The 17,893-nt window shown below is 36.3% G+C and overlaps 4 protein-coding genes, 3 non-coding genes and 2 pseudogenes across 17 annotated transcripts; 4 read left to right on the plus strand and 5 right to left on the minus strand.

Moving 5' to 3' along the window:
- Nucleotides 1–1,181: 1,181 nt before the first annotated feature.
- Nucleotides 1,182–2,726, minus strand: D1054.6 (annotated as a pseudogene). Its single transcript has 7 exons — nt 2,666–2,726; nt 2,495–2,624; nt 2,367–2,449; nt 2,178–2,283; nt 1,792–1,987; nt 1,278–1,328; nt 1,182–1,230 (listed from the first exon to the last, which is right to left on the minus strand). Coding segments are annotated over exons 1-7 (676 nt in total).
- A 1,439-nt stretch (nt 2,727–4,165) lies between these two features.
- clec-220 lies at nt 4,166–6,087 on the minus strand (annotated as a pseudogene). The gene is made up of 7 exons: nt 6,028–6,087; nt 5,893–5,972; nt 5,585–5,851; nt 5,129–5,234; nt 4,635–4,827; nt 4,265–4,315; nt 4,166–4,218 (listed from the first exon to the last, which is right to left on the minus strand). Coding segments are annotated over exons 1-7 (810 nt in total).
- A 930-nt stretch (nt 6,088–7,017) lies between these two features.
- D1054.8 (DeHydrogenases, Short chain) lies at nt 7,018–8,074 on the plus strand. Its single transcript, NM_073354.6, has 4 exons — nt 7,018–7,066; nt 7,122–7,354; nt 7,414–7,608; nt 7,658–8,074. Exons 1-4 carry the CDS (start codon nt 7,030–7,032, stop codon nt 8,027–8,029), a joined length of 837 nt encoding a protein of 278 aa, NP_505755.1. The 5' UTR covers nt 7,018–7,029; the 3' UTR covers nt 8,030–8,074.
- A 418-nt stretch (nt 8,075–8,492) lies between these two features.
- D1054.9 lies at nt 8,493–13,764 on the minus strand (the record flags this gene model as incomplete). 9 transcript variants are annotated; one of them, NM_001269323.4, is made up of 9 exons in its annotated part: nt 8,493–8,777; nt 9,152–9,236; nt 9,307–9,357; nt 9,623–9,670; nt 9,766–9,913; nt 9,995–10,665; nt 11,541–11,670; nt 12,403–12,699; nt 13,511–13,626. In NM_001269323.4, 9 exons carry the CDS (start codon nt 13,516–13,518, stop codon nt 8,659–8,661), a joined length of 1,557 nt encoding a protein of 518 aa, NP_001256252.1. The 9 variants fall into 9 exon arrangements, with proteins under 9 accessions (NP_001256252.1, NP_001256253.1, NP_872196.2 ...); NM_073356.7 differs by adding an exon at nt 8,887–9,039 and having other exon boundaries at nt 8,510–8,777; nt 9,578–9,670; nt 9,766–10,665; nt 13,511–13,518; NM_001028575.5 differs by having other exon boundaries at nt 8,659–8,777; nt 9,578–9,670; nt 13,511–13,518.
- On the minus strand, nt 12,805–12,954 carry D1054.21. Its single transcript, NR_069360.1, has one exon. It is a non-coding gene; the product is annotated as an Unclassified non-coding RNA D1054.21 (non-coding RNA).
- Nucleotides 12,833–12,982, plus strand: D1054.22. Its single transcript, NR_069361.1, has one exon. It is a non-coding gene; the product is annotated as an Unclassified non-coding RNA D1054.22 (non-coding RNA).
- On the plus strand, nt 13,747–13,941 carry D1054.20. The gene has a single exon (NR_069362.1). It is a non-coding gene; the product is annotated as an Unclassified non-coding RNA D1054.20 (non-coding RNA).
- Nucleotides 13,942–14,681: 740 nt separating this feature from the next.
- On the minus strand, nt 14,682–15,582 carry D1054.10 (DUF1525 domain-containing protein). Its single transcript, NM_073357.8, has 3 exons — nt 15,355–15,582; nt 15,052–15,310; nt 14,682–14,960 (listed from the first exon to the last, which is right to left on the minus strand). Exons 1-3 carry the CDS (start codon nt 15,515–15,517, stop codon nt 14,816–14,818), a joined length of 567 nt encoding a protein of 188 aa, NP_505758.1. The 5' UTR covers nt 15,518–15,582; the 3' UTR covers nt 14,682–14,815.
- A 922-nt stretch (nt 15,583–16,504) lies between these two features.
- ule-3 (Uterine Lumin Expressed/locailized) lies at nt 16,505–17,631 on the plus strand. Its single transcript, NM_073358.7, has 3 exons — nt 16,505–16,692; nt 16,737–16,889; nt 16,946–17,631. Exons 1-3 carry the CDS (start codon nt 16,515–16,517, stop codon nt 17,566–17,568), a joined length of 954 nt encoding a protein of 317 aa, NP_505759.1. The 5' UTR covers nt 16,505–16,514; the 3' UTR covers nt 17,569–17,631.
- The last annotated feature ends 262 nt before the right edge of the window (nt 17,632–17,893 follow it).

A 17,893-nucleotide genomic window follows, 5' to 3' on the forward strand; every position in this document is an offset into this window, starting at 1 on the left:
TTTTTGACTTAACTTCAAAAAAAAATTGTACAAGTTTTTATAAGTTTCATTCTGATATTTGGACATTCGAGAAGAAACTTTCTGAGTGACGATACTTAAAGACCTTTAAAAAATTTTTATATTGATTAAACTGTATTCTTTCGATACCTCTTCTAAAATTGACGACTACGGTGAAAGTATGTCCAGTTACATCATAGCTCTTTCTGAAATGCGTTTACTTTAATTCTAAAACGTTCAGAAAGTGTTAGGTGATAGATAAACATAATTAATTTTAATCCTGTGAAATGGAAAGGTCAAATGTATAATACAAACATTACCCATGTTTTCAGAAAAAGTGTTCGTTGATATTTAAATGTTTGAATTGATCATTATTCATTTCAAAAAATGAGCGCGAATTATTTGGGAGACTCCGTGAAGAGTGAAATTATCAAAACTGAGTGCGTTATCAGACATTAATATTTAGTTCCAATTATTGCGAAAACAAAAGTGTGAAAAGACAAAGTCACGAACAAAATTGTTTTCGCTGATTCTGCTATCTACTTAAAGACTCTTAAATCAATTTCAAAACTTGGATATTCAAAGATAAACGTTTCAAAATGCTAAGAAGTTGCAAAATTTTCAGTTAGATTTTTTACCTTTAAAACAACATGCATGAAAGTGTAAAATCAAGAATACAAAATAGTTATCTCTAAAATTCAAAAATTTCGAAACATTTATTTTCATGAGTCACTATGTGACTCATGAAAATTATATGGTTATATGGTTCATTTTTTTTAATTTGAAAACAATATGTCTTATGTTTCAAATGCTCATCACGTGCCTAGTCTAAATAACTAATTTGTCACAATACTTTTATTCGCTAGGCTTATCGTTTATTTTTAGAAAAACAACTTTATATAGAATTCCATAAGGTATCAAAAATATAATCAAACGAATGTATAATGACTCTTGAAACCTTACATGTTTCAACAATTTGTTTACTTATTTCTGCATGTTGTAAAACTGTTCAGAAAGTTCTGAACTTTCCAATTTAGGGAAACATTGTATGCATGGTTATTTTATACAACTGAGCCAATCCTTGAAAATAGTAATAATTCATTAAGTTCTTAAAACAAAAACTACTATTGTCTATTTACGAAACCTGTAAAATAAAGCAAACAAGTTATTATTGTGAGAATTTATTATGGAGCTTTTCCACATGCGTATCCAGTGAAATCAGTTCTGGTGCATCTGAAAAAGTATGGTTAATGAATGATTTATAGGATTATGATGCTTACATTTGATCAGCCAGTTTACCCGTCACTGAGACAACAACGGGGCAGTCTTCCCTGAAATTAAAAAAATCTAGTGAAGGCGTTTTGTGAATTCAGTTTTTCGGAAATTCGATTTTCTTCAATTCATCCCTGAATTAAACAACTCAGACGAGCTGATTGTTTCGAGGCAGCTCGTCCCTTGTTAGGGTCCGTTTTTTCTCTGAAGGAAGAAAACGGACAAAGGTGTCAAGCTGCGCTTTCCATCGTACCACCTTTAAGCTCTTTCCGTCAGAACTATTCTCTTGATTTTTCCACATGAAAAGATAATTTTGCTTGTTAACACATTAACTGTAGACGAAATCCACCGTTTCATTTAGATTTGAAGAGACTACACAAGTTCAGTGTCAACATGCATAATTTTTGATAGAAATCATATATTTCGTCTTTTGCCTTCTGTTTTGCATGTTACATTTTTACATTTGAGCCCAGTATCTGAGCCAGGCACGCTGAAACCCAGTCGATCCAAACTACTACGTACATCAATGATGCGTTGTTCGGTTCTCCGGTGAGCCTCCAAACATATCCATCGGTGCCAGTTGTTGAACCGTCAGTCCACTCGAAAGAATTTAGAGGGGTACATGTAGCCGTCAATTGTTGCCCAGTACACGCAGCCGTCCTTTTAGAGCCAATCCAAATTGAACTCATCATTGAACCAGGCAGAGATATAAAAGAAGCTGAAAATGGTCGAGATTTATACTATGTTTGCAACTAAAGTTTGTGGTATTTAGTTTTGCTGTGTAACAAGAAAAAAACATGATCGACTGCAAATGTTCCGAAAAATACTTTAAAGAACATTAATTAAACAGGTTCGATCGTTTCGGCTGCCATATAGGTTGCCATAGCAATTTGGTCAATTGTACATACCAGTCATGAAGTCTAACTACGATTGATTCTGAATTCCGCTTAAGACTGCTCCCTGTGCAGCACAAGCGCTTTCTGCTTCCGCACGGCTTCCAGCAATTATAAATATCTGAATTGAATGCATTTTATTGATTTTTTGCCATTATAACACAAGTTGGCTTAGCTGTGAACTAAATATTTCGAAAAACCCACAGGTGACTACAAAATTCGTCTCACCTGGATACACCATGTTCCACTAGGCCTCTCGAATTGTTCCCAGCCAGTTGGACATGGAACTGGAAATTCAGAAGAATTGAAGGATTTTCTTTTGAGAAACTAACTAGGAGTTGTTGTGGTTGTGGACGTTGTCGTCGTAGTTGTTGCTGAAGACTTTTAAAATTTTTCGAGACCACGATCATTGAGTATAACAGCATACTTCTTATTCAAACATAAAATATTTTGGCACAAGTTCTAAAAATTTATTGGAAAAAATGAAGAAATAAGAAACTCACTTTCCACTTGCTGAGTAGGTATACATGAATTGGCAACAGGAATAAGGAAAAAGAAAATCATAGTGAATCAATACGACGCGCAGTTTTATTTCAGAAAATATTTTGCCGAGAAAATATCAGAAATCATTATGGCCAGTGAACAATTGAACTTTTAAAGCCCCTCCTACAGACCCCAATTTGTTTCACATTCAAACACGGCAGCAATGTACATCGTTTTATCGCGGCGGCAAAAAATAGAGAGATATTTCCGTTTTCTGATTCAATTAACCTGCAATCATTTGAATCTACCAATCATCTGCGGTCTCGGTAAGCATTTGCGCACATTCTGCACACACATTCTGTGTCGATTAATTTGTTCTATTAATCGACGGAGAATATACGTTGAATCGGCAAGGTATAACGCTGCCAACCCGCAAACGTGCTAACTTCAAGCAAAAAGCGTTTCACAGCTGTGACAAACCGGTGGATCGACAAGACAGTTTGAGGAATCCGCAAACACTCTGTGGAAAAATTAATCGAAGTCTACGAAAAAAAATCCATTTTGCAAAATCTTCTCTGCATTTTCTTACCTACGTTAGGCCGTAAGGTCATCTCTGGACTAGAAAGATTTTTAAAACCCCACCCCCTTTTGCGCAAAATTTAAAAAATTACAAGTATTATAGTAGTGACAGGTTCCATCGTTGTTGTAGTGGTCGTGGCCAGGGATGGTTTCACCCGTGACCCGTTTTACCCGTTCACCCGTTTTTAGGCGTTTTCACGGGTGACGGGTGACCCGCTCACCCGTTTTTTTTGAATTTTAAGGGTGAAACCCATCTTTGGTCGTGGCTGAAAGTCGTGAAATATTGGAGAAGATCTTTATGGGATACGATTACTTTCAATTAGTTGCGTGGGTATACTGATAAGTATTCCTATTGAAAGGAAAAGGAGAAGATCAAGAACGGTAGTGTACACGTTCTACGGCGGGAAAATAAGAAATAATTCGTGGTTTTATTGGACTTTCTAATCACTTGAGACATGCCAATAGAATTCTGTTTATTTTTCGTAAGAGTCTTTTTTTTCAAAATCTTGAAACACGATCAATGAATCTGTGATTTCATTTTGATTCGAATAAACATTTTTCACTAAAATGTACATATTTTAGGAACCGAAATGCGAAGTTGCAAATTTTAGAGAGGCAAGGTCTCGGCGAACACTTATTGGATCCTTTCCAGTATTTTCATGCGGTAGTTTGAGAAGTAATCTTAATTTTAGCTTTTTGATGAGTATTTTCATCTTGCACTTAGTTTTCTATGGTAACAATGTATATGAACTATTGTTTTAATGTTATTATTGGAAATACGCACACACCTTGGAGCGTGTGTCTCTGGTAAAATAATAACGTCTGGTTATAAGACAAATATTATATGTTATATGTATATGATACTTGAAAAACAACTATTGTCTTTCACGGACTTGGTAAAATCAAATGAAGAAGTTATTAATAAGTTATTATTGTGAATCTTTATTATGGTGCTTTTCCACATGCATATCCAGTGAAATCAGTTCTACTGCATCTGAAAATGTATGATTTTGCATGAACTATGTGGTTCTGAAGCTTACAATTGATCACCCAAACCCCCCGTCACTGCGTCCACAGCGATACAGTCTTCCCTGTAAATAAACCATGTACTGGAAGCGATTTGAAAATTCAATTCACAACATCTTTTCATTTGTATCCAAAATTTAGGGCTAGCAATTCAGACTATTCAGCGATTATTGGCACAGGTTTCTCAGATAGTCTCCAACTTTTAAATGAGCTTATCGTTGATTTTTAAGGAGACTACACGCGTTTACAGTGCCAGAAGAAATAGTTTTCCATATCATTCATACATTGCTTTGCGTTTTCGCTATTTTCGTGTCTTTTTTCAAGCATTGCTGATACATTTGAGTTAGGATCGCTAAAGCCCAGTTGATTGTAACTAAAACGTACATCGACGATGCATTGTTTGGTTCTCCAGTCTCCCAAATAAATCCATCGGTGCCTGTCGTTGAGCCGTCTGTCCATTCGAAAGAATTTAGTTTGGTGCATGTTGCTGTCAACATCATCCCAGTACACGCGGTTGTCCTTTTAGCGCCAATCCATATAAAATTCATCATTGAACCAGGCAAAGATAAAAACGAAGCTGGAAATGGTAAAGAATATAACAATATTGCTAAAACTGTTTGCTTGCAACTAATTTTTAAGATATTTAATTTTATTTAGTCCAGAAATGCAAGAAATCAAAAAACAAGTAATTTGCATCTCTGCTTGTGGTTCCACACAAATCCATAACTATAGAGTTTAATATCTTATTTCGTTCCGTTCCTAGAAAAAAGGTAACATGATCTGCGTTATGGAACAGTCTTTGAACTTCGGATTTTATTAGAAAAAGTTTTGTCAAGATAGTTCTGCCCTGTATGAAAGCCGAAAATGATTGTACATACCAGTCATGAAGTCTAATTCCGCTTGATTCTGAATTCCACTGACGACTGCTCCTTGTGCAGCACAAGCGCTATCCGCATCCGCGCGACACCCAGAAGCAATAAATATCTAAATTGAATGAATTTCATAAACTATTTGTCTTATCAACAAAGCTTAATTTAGTTGCAAACTGTTTTTTTTAACCCAATAAGGTTGTGCAGAACGGCCAGCCACTATCGCACATAAAGCGACTTTGTGAGCTTATAGATTATTTTGAATCGGAAACTAAAGTAATCCTACATTGTAGTTTTCCTGCCATACCAACACAGTACTCCACTACAGTCCTCATATTTACATCCCCGCATATACTAATTATTAGCACTATACTGGCCAAACATTTGGAAAGTTAGAGTTTATAATAGGGATGACGTCACAGACTACAAACATCCAAACGCGAAATGACTATAAACTTGTCTCACCTGGATACACCATGTTCCACTAGGCCTCTCGAATTGTTTTCATCCAGTTGGACATGGAACTGGAAATTCAGAAGAATTGAAGGATTTTCTTTCGAGAAACTAACTATAAGATTTTGTTTGCAGTCAAAACAAGTTGAAACAGGAGTAGAAATGTTGTTATCTTGATATCTTGCGAATTAGTTTGAACTTTAAAAGCCTCCTCTCGATAAGATTTTAAAAAGTTACAAGTAGTAGTGACAGGTTCCATCGTAGTTGTGGTGGTCGTGGCTGAAAGTCGTGAAATATTGGAGTTCATGGGGTACGATTACTTTCAACTTGTTGCGTTGGTATACAAGCATTGATAAGTTCCTCTTGAAAGGAAAAGGAGAAGAACGGCAGTGTTCATGTTCTACGGCGGAAATTATTGTAAAAAATTGTATTTTGTTGGATTTCCAATAACTTACAGCATGCCAATAGAATCCTGTTTAATTTTCGCAAGTGGCTTTTTTTTTGAATTATTGAAACACGATCAGATGACAAGCGATTTGTAATTGCCTACAATTATTTTCGTTACTAAAATAGTCATGTAAAACTACCGTTGTTCTTCAGAATTTGTTCTAATTTGGTAATTTAATATTTTCAAGACTTTTGCAACCACACAAATTGTGCTAAATTATTTTTTTAGAAAGCCGAAAAGAGTTATAAGAAATTCAGTTCTAAATGAAAAACCTTGATGAATCTCTGTTAATACTAAAAAGTTAGCGAAATAGGCCAGAAGCCTGAAAAAGATTGCCGCATGCTTGCAAGTAAAAAGAAATTAGGATGCTTAACTCGGGACTTTTTAGGTCCCCTGAAAAGTAGATTCATATACCGTATTTTCTCTATTACTAAGGCATGCAATACTATTGTTTGGGCACCTATTTAGATGTAAGAAATAAAATAAAAATAGATGCCAACTGCAAAGTTGCTAGCAGTACAGTGAATAACAAGTGGCTAGTTGAAATTACTTTTCTGTTGTAGATGTATGCAGATATATCTTCATTAAATGTTGTATCACAGTTGTTTTGATTCACCATATCTTGTTAGTCAACTTACCACAGAGAAATGTCGTCGGCCAATAAAATATTATCCTTCTTATGGGGTTATTCAAGTAGTGTCGGAAAATTAAAAAGTGATCTTGCCAGTTAAAAAAAAATAACTTCAAGATAGAATTTTTAAAGTTTCAAGTTCCATTTTTTTAAACATAAACTGATGACAAAACTGAAAAGATTTTAATTTTTGAGACTTCAAATGTGCTTTTGATACTTTTCTTGTCCTCAAATATTTCTCCAAGTTCATTTTGTGTCACAAATTTTGTGTCTCGGTGTCGTCTGCGTCTCGTCTTTGTGTATTTCGTTGACACAACGGAGTATAAATATTGGTGAAAGAATCATTGAAAAAAGTTAACAATTTCAAACTCTGAGCAAATGACTCGTTTTGCTGAAAAAGTCGCTATTATCACTGGTAAGACTTATAATTTTAATAATATAAAATACATTTAAATATTGATGGTTTTTAGGTTCTTCCAATGGAATTGGTCGAGCAACTGCTGTTCTCTTTGCACGAGAAGGAGCCAAAGTAACTATCACAGGACGTCATGCAGAAAGACTTGAAGAAACTAGACAACAGATTTTGGCAGCTGGAGTTTCCGAGCAAAATGTGAATTCAGTTGTTGCTGATGTTACTACTGATGCTGGTCAAGATGAGATTCTCAGCACAACTTTGGGAAAATTCGGAAAACTTGACATTTTGGTGTGTAAATTTAGTCAATGTTTTTTTCCCCAATAATTTAATTCAATTGTGAACTTTAGGTTAACAATGCTGGTGCCGCGATCCCAGACTCCCAAAGTAAAACTGGAACTGCTCAAAGTATTGAAAGCTACGATGCTACTTTGAATCTTAATTTGAGAAGTGTGATTGCACTGACAAAGAAGGCTGTTCCACATTTGTCTTCTACCAAGGGAGAAATTGTCAATATTTCTAGCATTGCTTCTGGACTTCATGCTGTAAGTTTTAAAATTATAACATTAAAAGTTTCATTGATGCCTTTTTAAGACACCAGACTTCCCATATTACTCAATTGCAAAAGCAGCCATTGATCAATATACTCGTAATACAGCAATTGATCTTATTCAACACGGGATTCGTGTTAACTCAATTAGTCCAGGACTCGTTGCAACTGGATTTGGTTCAGCAATGGGAATGCCAGAAGAAACATCAAAGAAATTCTATTCGACCATGGCTACGATGAAGGAATGTGTCCCAGCAGGAGTAATGGGACAACCACAGGATATTGCTGAAGTCATTGCTTTTTTGGCCGATAGGAAGACATCATCATACATCATTGGACATCAACTTGTAGTTGATGGTGGAAGTTCTCTTATTATGGGACTTCATTGCCAAGACTTTGCAAAACTTTTACATTAATTGTTTCAGTTATCTGTTGTTTTATTAATCAATAAACTAGCTTTTAAAATTTTGCGAATACGACAAAAATCGTCTTGATGTCACGATTGAAATTAAACTTCTAAATTCAAAACCAATCTACTTCTGTTTCGAACAAAATGAAAAATATTCTATGTCGATAAAAATTGTATATGACAACTTGAATGTTGAGCAACTGAATTCTCTTTTACTTGAATGAGCTAAACTTTTAGAAATTGCGCAAAAAATTATTTATGACAGTAAAAAATTTTGAGAAGATGTCTAAATTTCGCTAAATATACATCTTTTACACTACTTTTGAAATATTTTACTTGTTTATTTTTCGTTTTTAAGTATAAGAACAAAACTTAATGATAAAATTCGGTTTTCTGGGTTCATTTTTCAACAGTAAACATATTTTTAAAAAATTTTGAAGATGTTTATCTTTAAGCCTTTTTTAAAAATAATTTTCAATATTTCAAAGATATATTTATTTGGTCATTGTTTCAAGAGAAAAAAAACAGGAAAATGTGTACAATGTGTACGTACTGGCAGATTGCTTGACTTGCAATCTTTGGCTAGAAAAAGTGGATTTTGAGCGAATTTAGAAATGATTTCAAATGGAATGAAATTTATGGCCTTGAGCCGACCATTTGTTGTTGAACTTGTTGAATTTGTTGTTGTGTCTTTTGATCGGCAGCATCAGCAACTGCTTTCTCAAAGAGTCGTCCAATTTGCTCATTCATTGGTCCTGAAACGGAATTATTCAGAAATATTATTTTAGCTTCAAAGGATGCATGAGGCTAACATTCAAACTTTCAACAAAATAGGTGCATTAAAAAGTTAGTGAAGTTATTAACCAGGTGTATAACGATGCACAGCTGGATGATGATGATGTTGACGGTGATATGGGATTTGAACAGGCTGGGGTTGAGGTGGTTGTGGACCATAATTGAAGTGGGTGACTGAGCTTTCGGCACTCTGACGAACAGCTTTTACACCACGATCAAGGCCTGAGAGTGCAATGTTTTTAAATTTTGTTAGAATTAAGTGTGCAGTGAAGGTTTTGATGCTTTGAGTGTTTGGGTCAAAACGTAAATAAAACGGAACCTTGTTGCGTCGTACCTGTCCTCAATTGTTGCCACGTGTTTTTTAATTGATTGCCCATAAGTCTGACGTCCTGATCGATTCCGGCCTCGTCCAAGCTCGCCTGCAATTATTATTTTGTTTTTGTATTTGAAAACTTTCCATAGAAACTAATCTGTTCAAAAATATACTACCTTGAATTTGGCGACGACATCCTTGATAGCAGCCAGAAGCTCAGTGTTTGGCTGAAAATGGATTGAAAATGTTTAGAGTGCTGAGAACTTGTTATTCATTCTCATAAAGGGCGTGAACACTGTTTGTCTTGCTATTATTTATATTTGGTTTGATTTTAATTAAATGAGGTAATTTTCATGGCATTCTCTAATTGTCAGCTACTGTAACAGTTCATATAAAAGTATTTGCAATGATGAAACGGAGGGAAAAAAGGAAAAGAAAAATAATTACTTCATTTGTTAGTAAATTGGATGATGACACTCCGGATGCACTTACACCGTTAATTGCCTTCTGTAATCCCTTGGCAAACTTGTCAGTTTGCTTCTGAAAATTAGATTGAGAAGATTAGACCCTGTAATGGGAAACCCAAAGAAGAAAGATAGATCACAGGCACAATAACAAATAGATTAGAAGCCCACCAAAAGATACTCGAGAAGTCGGAGCCCCTTCGGTCTGGTGCTGATTGATGTTTTGTTGGACGTGGTGGCTGGAACTGTGGCGACTTCGTCGACTGGTTCTGGTTTCTTGAACCGGAGCGGCTTCCACTTGTGTCCAACAGTTATCGGTCTAAATGGTCCAATCGTAGATGCTCTTCGTTCGCTGAACGGATCGTGCTCGTTCGAGCCGGCTTTATGCCGACAAATATACCTTAGTGGGGAAGGACCCTTCCCTCCTAATTGCTCTTCCGATCCTTTCGTTGTTGTTGTTGGCTCCTCTGTTGTTGTTGTAGTAGTAGTAGTAGCTGTTGTAGATGGTTCTGCAGTTGTTGTAGTTGTAGAAGTAGAAGCTTCAGTGACTTCACGTTCTTCAGTCTCTTCAATTATTGGAAGCTCTGGTGTTGTAGAAGCTGAGGTACTAGAAGAAGAAACAGAGGTGCTGGGTTCCGTGGGAATAGTAGTAGAAGTAACGGGGACCTCCGTAGTAGTGACGCTCGATTTCCCCGCGTACTTTGGGGTAACCTTTTTCCACATTCTCCAACCCTTTCTAGTTCCATGTGGTTTGAATGTTCCTCTAGGTTTTCCAACAAGTCTACCAGTTACTCTTGATGTGGCCTGAGTTGTGGTAGCTGGCGCCTTAGTAGGTTCTTCTGTGGTTGTAGTAGTTTTTGCAACAATTGTTGAATAAATGCTTTTAAGAGATTTTGGCATTTTCTTGGTTGTAGTAGTTGGAGCTTGTGTAGTTGTTGTAGTAGTTGTTGGTACAACTGTTGATGGCGTCATTGGTGTGGTAGACGCCAAGATACGACCAATCTTGGTGGTCCATTGACGACGTTTGAGTAAAAGTTTATGATAGCGTTTCAGCGCCGAGTCGTAAGGCACCTGTAGAAAAAGAAGCGAATTATTGAAAAATAGGAAGGAATGCTGAAAAGGTAGAGTGAAACAAGCGATAGAAGAAGATAGAAGTGCGATAGTGTTGGAAGCTAGAAGCAGAAAGCACAGGGAAATAGTAAGTGTTTGAATATCATTGTGTTTTTACTTTCTTGTAGTTTAAAGAATTGTTTCGATATGTTGTCTTGTCAAAATTTAAAAAAAACACAATGATATTCAAACAGTTTATCAGATGATTACAGATGTGTACATAAACATACAATCAAATTATCCGATTAAACTTAATTTGTCGATGGAAAGGGAAAAGGACCGGGGATGAAAAGTGAAGAGAAATAACAGGGATGAATTTTAACCCATAATAAGAAATAATACATCATGCTCACCGGGGAACCAAAATTACCAGAATATGAAATCATGTAGACTGTAATACTGTTGACTTGTTGATGGTTTTTGTCAATATGACATACTTATTTTCTAGCAAAAAAGAAAATATAAACTTGCTAATAAATATGAAAATTGCTAATCTAGAATTTGGCTAAGAAAATGTTTTTAAAAGTGCCCCAATCTACAAACTGATTAATGTAATAGAATGCTCTCATTTGATCGTACCACTTAGATAATTGGTCTCTAGTCTGATCATATGGAGTCATTGCAAGAAGCTTTTTTACTCCTCTAATCTCATGGGACAATGATGGTGATAGTGGAGGTGAAAGTGTGGTACGAATCACATTATACGGGCTCGCCCGTTTGGATGTATACCACACTAGACGCCCCGGATGGTGTTGTTGTGTTCTAGTGTAGGACGCCGGTGATGGTGTCGGTGGAGTGTGGTGGGCGTGCATCACAGAGTGATGGAACCTACTCACATCAGATCCTCCGGCGGCTCCGGATGCTCCAGATGGATAACGACGGCTTGCTTGAAGATTGCTCAATGATGCACCAGATGTTAGAGCATTCAGATTTTCATATGGTTGACGATTCTGGTATGATGGATAACTGAAAAAAATCAGTTGAAAAAACGATAACCTGTATATTTTATACTACTTATTGTTAGTGAACGCATTAGTCGAAATTGTTTTCCTTGGGAATTCAAGCCATTTTATAAAATTTAGAAGAGTGACAACTTATCAAAAAAAATTGCAGAAAAATCGATTGAAAATTGAACTTCAATTTTTTTTTCAATTATTGAAGAAATATATGTAGCATTAGATATGATCACTACAATACAGTTCAGCTCATTTTCCATTTTTCTCTAAGCGCTTCCAAGTGAAAGCAACAATTTTTTGAAACCAAGTAGTTTGGATAAAAGGTTATAAGACTATCAAGGATTATGTTTCACTTTTAATTAATTTGGTTTGGTTAATTAATTAAAGTATATTGGAGTCTAAAGTTTCAACCCTCGGAAATGCCAAGCGCAGAAGTTGCTAAAATTTGGTAAAAACGTTGCTAAAGTTGGGCAAATTAGGTTAAAGTTGGGGATACTCTCAAAATTTGCACTGAAAATTTTTAAAAAATTGGCTAAACTTGGTTAAAAAGTTGCTAACGTTGGGAAAGAAGGTGCTAAAGACAGATTAAAAGTTGCGAAAATATAAAATTGGTAGAAAAGTTGCTAATGTTGGCGGATATGTTGCGGAAGGGTAAAATTGGCGCTTAAATTGCTAAAGTTGGTGAATAAGTTGCGACGAAGTGCCGAGTATGTAAAGTTGAGAAATACTATTAAAACCTTACTTGGCGTACTGATTAGTCTGAATTCCAGGTCGCTCGTAAGTTGGTTGCTCTCCTCTCCGTTGCTCGTATGTCGGCTCAATGCGCTCGTAATACGATGGAGAAGCTTGTGGGAGTTGTTGAGCTCTTGAAGCAACTGGTTTTGCCATTTGATACCATGCTGGAATCTGATCAATAGCATCTGGTTGAGCTGCTTGCACACTTTGAACTGGTTGTTGTTGTACTGCTCCAGTTCTTTGCTGTTGTACGTATTGTTGTGAAGCCGTGAATCCGAGAACAAGTGTGATGGCAAGAAGACTCCTTAAAAATCAAAAATAGAAAGGATATATGCGTAAGAATCTATTTATAGATTTCAACATGGTTTCATTTAAATAAACAATTGGTGTCCACTACTTGACCCCTTGCTTTTTCCAAAAATCCAGATCTGTCTAAAGTGTTGATCTCAAAAACATGAATCGGGCACTTGAGTGCGGAAAACTCCTCGGCCGCCGCTCTGGAGCAGCGCGGATCTCAAGTGCTTTGACATTTCGATTTTCATGCTTATCTTTGCACTTGCAAATGTTGGGTCAAAAGCATTGATGTTAATTGTTTTTGATAAAAATGAAAAAAAAAATTAAACTTTTACCGGAAAAGGCCTATCTTCAGGTTATGAGATTTCAGTAAATGAGTGTATTAATTTTTTTAAACTGTTTTTGGAATATTCCGACAAATCATTTTCGGTGTGAAATGGGTAATATTCTTATTTCATATTGTTTCTGAAAATATCTATGCATTCGTAAATTTATTTATTTACGATTTAGCATCATTGACCATTGAATTGAACATTGAAAATAATAGAAAACATCCAGAAAAATGTATGAGTTAAATATTTGTTTCACAACTTTCAAACTTATAAATTATTGCAAATAATTACATAAATTCACTGGAAATCTGTACACCGAGCTTTTTGACAGAACTGGCAGGGTTTGAAATTGTACATCCTACAGTAACCTATGCGTGATCCGTTTATTCAATATAAACGGATTCTATTGCCAAGAGATTCATTATCAGCTACTTTTGAAAACGGTTTTCAGATTTTTCGAACTATAAGGAATTTGGAAAAGATGCTCACCTAATCATGATTGGAAATGTTCCAGAAACGATCACACACAAAAATGAATAGAGTCCAATGAAGACTGTGGAAAAGAAGAGACAGTGATGAAGCTGGTGGTCAGTTTCTCAAGTGCTCGTTAGAAATGATGCAAGATGGAGGTGGGGTCAAAGAGTGCGAGAGAAGGGGCTGGACACAGAGGTGAGACACGAGTTTAGACGGCAACAGAAAGAGCACTCAAAATCCTCGCTTTATCTCTTCTTCTTCTTCTTCTTCTCCATCTTCGGTCGCGGTGCTTTTGTAGTCTCTTGCGGAACGCCCTCACAGAGGACGCGCCGCGCCGCGAGACGCCGGCGTGCGTCGTGAGCACTGCTTTTGGAAGCGAAAAAACCGTTTGCTCGGCGAGCCACACTTTTTTTCGACGGATAGACGGGTCGCCTCGCTTTCTTGTTCAATTTGGAGTCGCGAACTGTCGAAACAATCCGAGGGGTCAACTATGGCACATTTTGGACGTTGTGTTTAACTAACGAATTTAGAAATGATCAACGTATTTAGACAGGAAACAATGAAATTAATACAAAAAATGATGCTGAACTTAATTTTCTTGATGAGTTTCTTGTTTTTTTATGAATAGGTAAGCATTTGGAAACTTAAAAGTTTCCTTTAAAAAATAATTTGTGTCAATGCGTTTGCTTCAAGATGTCTCACAAAATTTGAGACATTAAATTCCATGTGGTGTTCTGTTTCGGGGGTTTCATTAACTTCCAGTATATCCGATGTTTTTGTGAATCTTTGAAAAAAAATTGTTTCGTGTCTAAAATGTTTTCTTCATTTAACACCACTTTCCCTTGTCTCGTAAGATCAAAGGGTTCAGTATGATTCTGCTCAACTACCCCCGTTAAATGATTGAACCGACAATGTGATGGTCAATGAAAACGAATCGAGCTGCCTGTCCCCCAGTTGCTTGCCGAGTAAACATAGCTCTATTGCTTCAGTGCGCGGGTGACGAGCCTTTCCGAAATGTGTTATGAGCATCATTTCTATGTCCCATCTGTCTGTCAAAAACTGTTTGTTGGTGGCGCGGAATCTTATTTTTGATCAAGAAATGTTTTGGTCACCTTATTGTATCAGTTCAAAAGAAAAAACCTTTGAGCTGTGGATGTCTGAAAACCTTTTGTTTTTCTCGAGAAAATACTATTACAGAAATGTATTAAATTCAAAAACTGAAAAAAAAACTCAGAAAGTACCATGAACAACTGCATATAAAACCTTCCATAAACTGTATTCATCTTTTATAAAGAAGCCTTATAAGAAATGTCAATTATTTTAAAGATGGAGTCCGGCTGCCTGCAGAGGGCCAACAATTCCATTAACTATAGCTACCGCAGCTGTGTCGTTTTGAGCAACAGTAATACAAGCGAGTGCTTCGATGCGGGCCATGCTTCCAGTAACCAAGTTGACAGCTTCATACCTGAAAATAACGAGTTGAAATAAGTTATTAATTGAAAGTGTTGTAAATAGATGTTCTGAAATAATTTTATAAAACTCAAAAAATCACACACCGATCATGACGTCTGTTGCATTTAAAAGTCAATCCAGATTTGCTGCTTGCTGAGAGAACTGCATAGTCTCTAGTTTGAGTAAAGTCTGGTGAAGCTCCTCTTGATTTTCCGACAAGAATTTGAATCTGTGGATTTTCGCACACAGCAATTGCGTATTCTTTTCCATTACGATTGAAATAAGCAATCTTTGGAGCAGATAACAACGGGTTAGTTAATGGATTTGGCGAATTGAAAACACCAAGACGACGACATTCCCATTCTGGAAATATAAATGGTTGAAATTTAGATATCGTAAGTACTTACTCTCATCACTGTCTCTGCTGTTGCTACGAGAGTGATGACTGCGATGATGTCGATCATGTAAAACGTGGAAGTTATTATGATTATTGTAGGTGATGTCGCCGCCGTATCCGCTGCATGCAATCACTCCAAAAAGAGCGGAGATAGCTAGAAGATTCAGATGCATTTTCGGAATCGAATATGATAAAAGAAATATGGTGACACCTTTTATATAGCGTTTCTAGGCTCATGATACATTGAGAAATGTTTTGAGAATGAACCTAGTTTGTTTATATTAAAACATAGATACAAAATCTTGTCTCAAAAGAAAATTGATGACATCACAACAAAGAGAAAAAAGATGATTCATGAAATATAGTTAACTTCTGGAATAATGTGTGGAAAGTGAGAAGCGGGTGTCGACAAAATCAGAAAGTACAGAGCTTTAAAAAAATTTAAGGAATTAGGTATAATGATAAATTAGAGATGAAAATGGTACATTTGCATTAGTTAGTTACTTAGAAACTGGAATTTTATTAAAATAGTTTTTGTTTTTTATTGTTTCTCATGAATTAATTTTGTGGCTTCTAGGTGTTTATAAAAAATAATTGTCCTCAATAGGAGAAATAATTAAAAGTTTAGTTCAGATGCTGAAACCTATGAACCCATTAACACCACAAATTTCGTCATTACATCTTCAAAAAGGCTGAATTTGAATGATGCATGCGAATGGCTACGCGGGATATAAAGTTTGAAATAATTTTCAAGCAAAGTTTCTTCATTTTCTCTGCATTTGTTTTTCAATTTATCCTCTTATGCCACTGTATGTACCATTAACTACGTCTTCCTTCCCATCTTTATCCATCTACAATGTTTCTATATATTATGTTTCAGTTATTAGATTCTGGTCTCCGATTTTGTAAAATGCTCTAACAGACTAATGTTTGAAAAATTAAGTCTTAGCCAATCGCAGTGTGTATAAACTCTGAAAACTATCAGACATACAGTTTGATATTATTCATTTTATTTTCATTCGGATATCCGTCTGAATAGAATTGAAACTTTTGGAAAAAACAAAATTCGTTCACAAAACATCCATCTTTGTGACGTGATGTTTTATGTTTTCCCTCTGATTTCTTTCTATAAAAACCTTTACAACTCCACAAAGAACATCATTCACCAAGATGTTAGTTGTTCTTGCTATCTCTTTGGCAGTTACCGCAGTTTGTGCTCAATACGGATCAGGACCAGCCAATAATCCACCGGCTTCTTCCTATTCATCAAATGTTTACTATCCACCTCCGGTTTATGGATCAGTGTACTGGGATTACGATAGTGGAAGTCGTGAACATCGTCATAAACGTAAACCGTAGTCCATTAATAAATAAACATCTTACCAATTTCAGAGTGCCCACGTTTGAGAGCATATGTGGGTGAGTTCCCTGGTATCCCTGAGGAAGCATTCTATCCACCAATCATTCGATATGTCAAATACAACAGAAAAGTGACTGCTCTTGTTGTCTGTGATAGAGATGAAAAGAATTTGAACTTCCTTTTCGGTTAGTTATCTCGAACTATTCAAAGTAGATTAGTGATTGTATTTAACTATATCCAGCTCGTCACAACAAAACTCGTGATGTCCGTTCTGCCAGTGTTGTCGCTATTGGAAGCACCGCCGGTGTCACTCTCGTTTGTAATCGCGATGACAGAAGATATGAGGGATTTGTTATTGATATGAATGCAACTACAAACGGATTCTCTAAGAAAATCGAAATCACGCAACTCACTTGTCTTGGACTCGACAAAACTATTATTGGTCTTCCTGTGGAACACGGAGTACAACAACTGGCGCAAAAGATTCAGGAAATTTTGGAAGATGACTTCTTCGTTCCAGTTATTCCGTCGAGAAGGAAGAGACAAGCTGGTGGAGCAACTGCTAACAGCGCTGAATCCACGACTGAAGCAGCTGACACCGAATCCACAACTGAAGCCGCTGCCACCGAAACTCCTGCCGCCGAATCTACCACAACTGAAGCTTCCGCTACTGACGCTGCCGCCACCGAAGCTTCCGCTACCGATGCCGCCGCCACCGAAGGTGCTGTCACCAAAGCTGCTGCCGGAGTTACAGAAGAATCAGCTACGGAAGTGATCACTGTAGCAACAACACCAGCTTCACCAGATGCGGCGCTTAATAATGCTATTAACGAATTGGGAAAAATTCTCGGTCAAGTTTTCTAAATGCATTTCGATTTTAATTGTTTAATATGTCAATTGATTATTGAATAAAAGTCAATGAAAGCTAAAGTTATTTATACAATTTTCAGAGAATGTAAGAAAATTATAATATGACCACTAGAATCATTTAATATTCGGACCTAACTTCGTACCTAATTTTCGCCCGAAGGAAAAAATCTTGGTTAGGTAAAATATAATAGACCTTATATGTACTTGCGATCGCAGCAATAGCTTTTCCATTTTCACCAAAAGTTTTCTTGAAGATTATCAGCTTTTTAATGGTCGCCACCGGGGAAATGTTAAAAATGCCTCTTATAGTGCGAAACTG

Source organism: Caenorhabditis elegans, chromosome V, assembly GCF_000002985.6.
Source record: "Caenorhabditis elegans chromosome V".
In the NCBI taxonomy this organism is placed as follows: domain Eukaryota; kingdom Metazoa; phylum Nematoda; class Chromadorea; order Rhabditida; family Rhabditidae; genus Caenorhabditis; species Caenorhabditis elegans.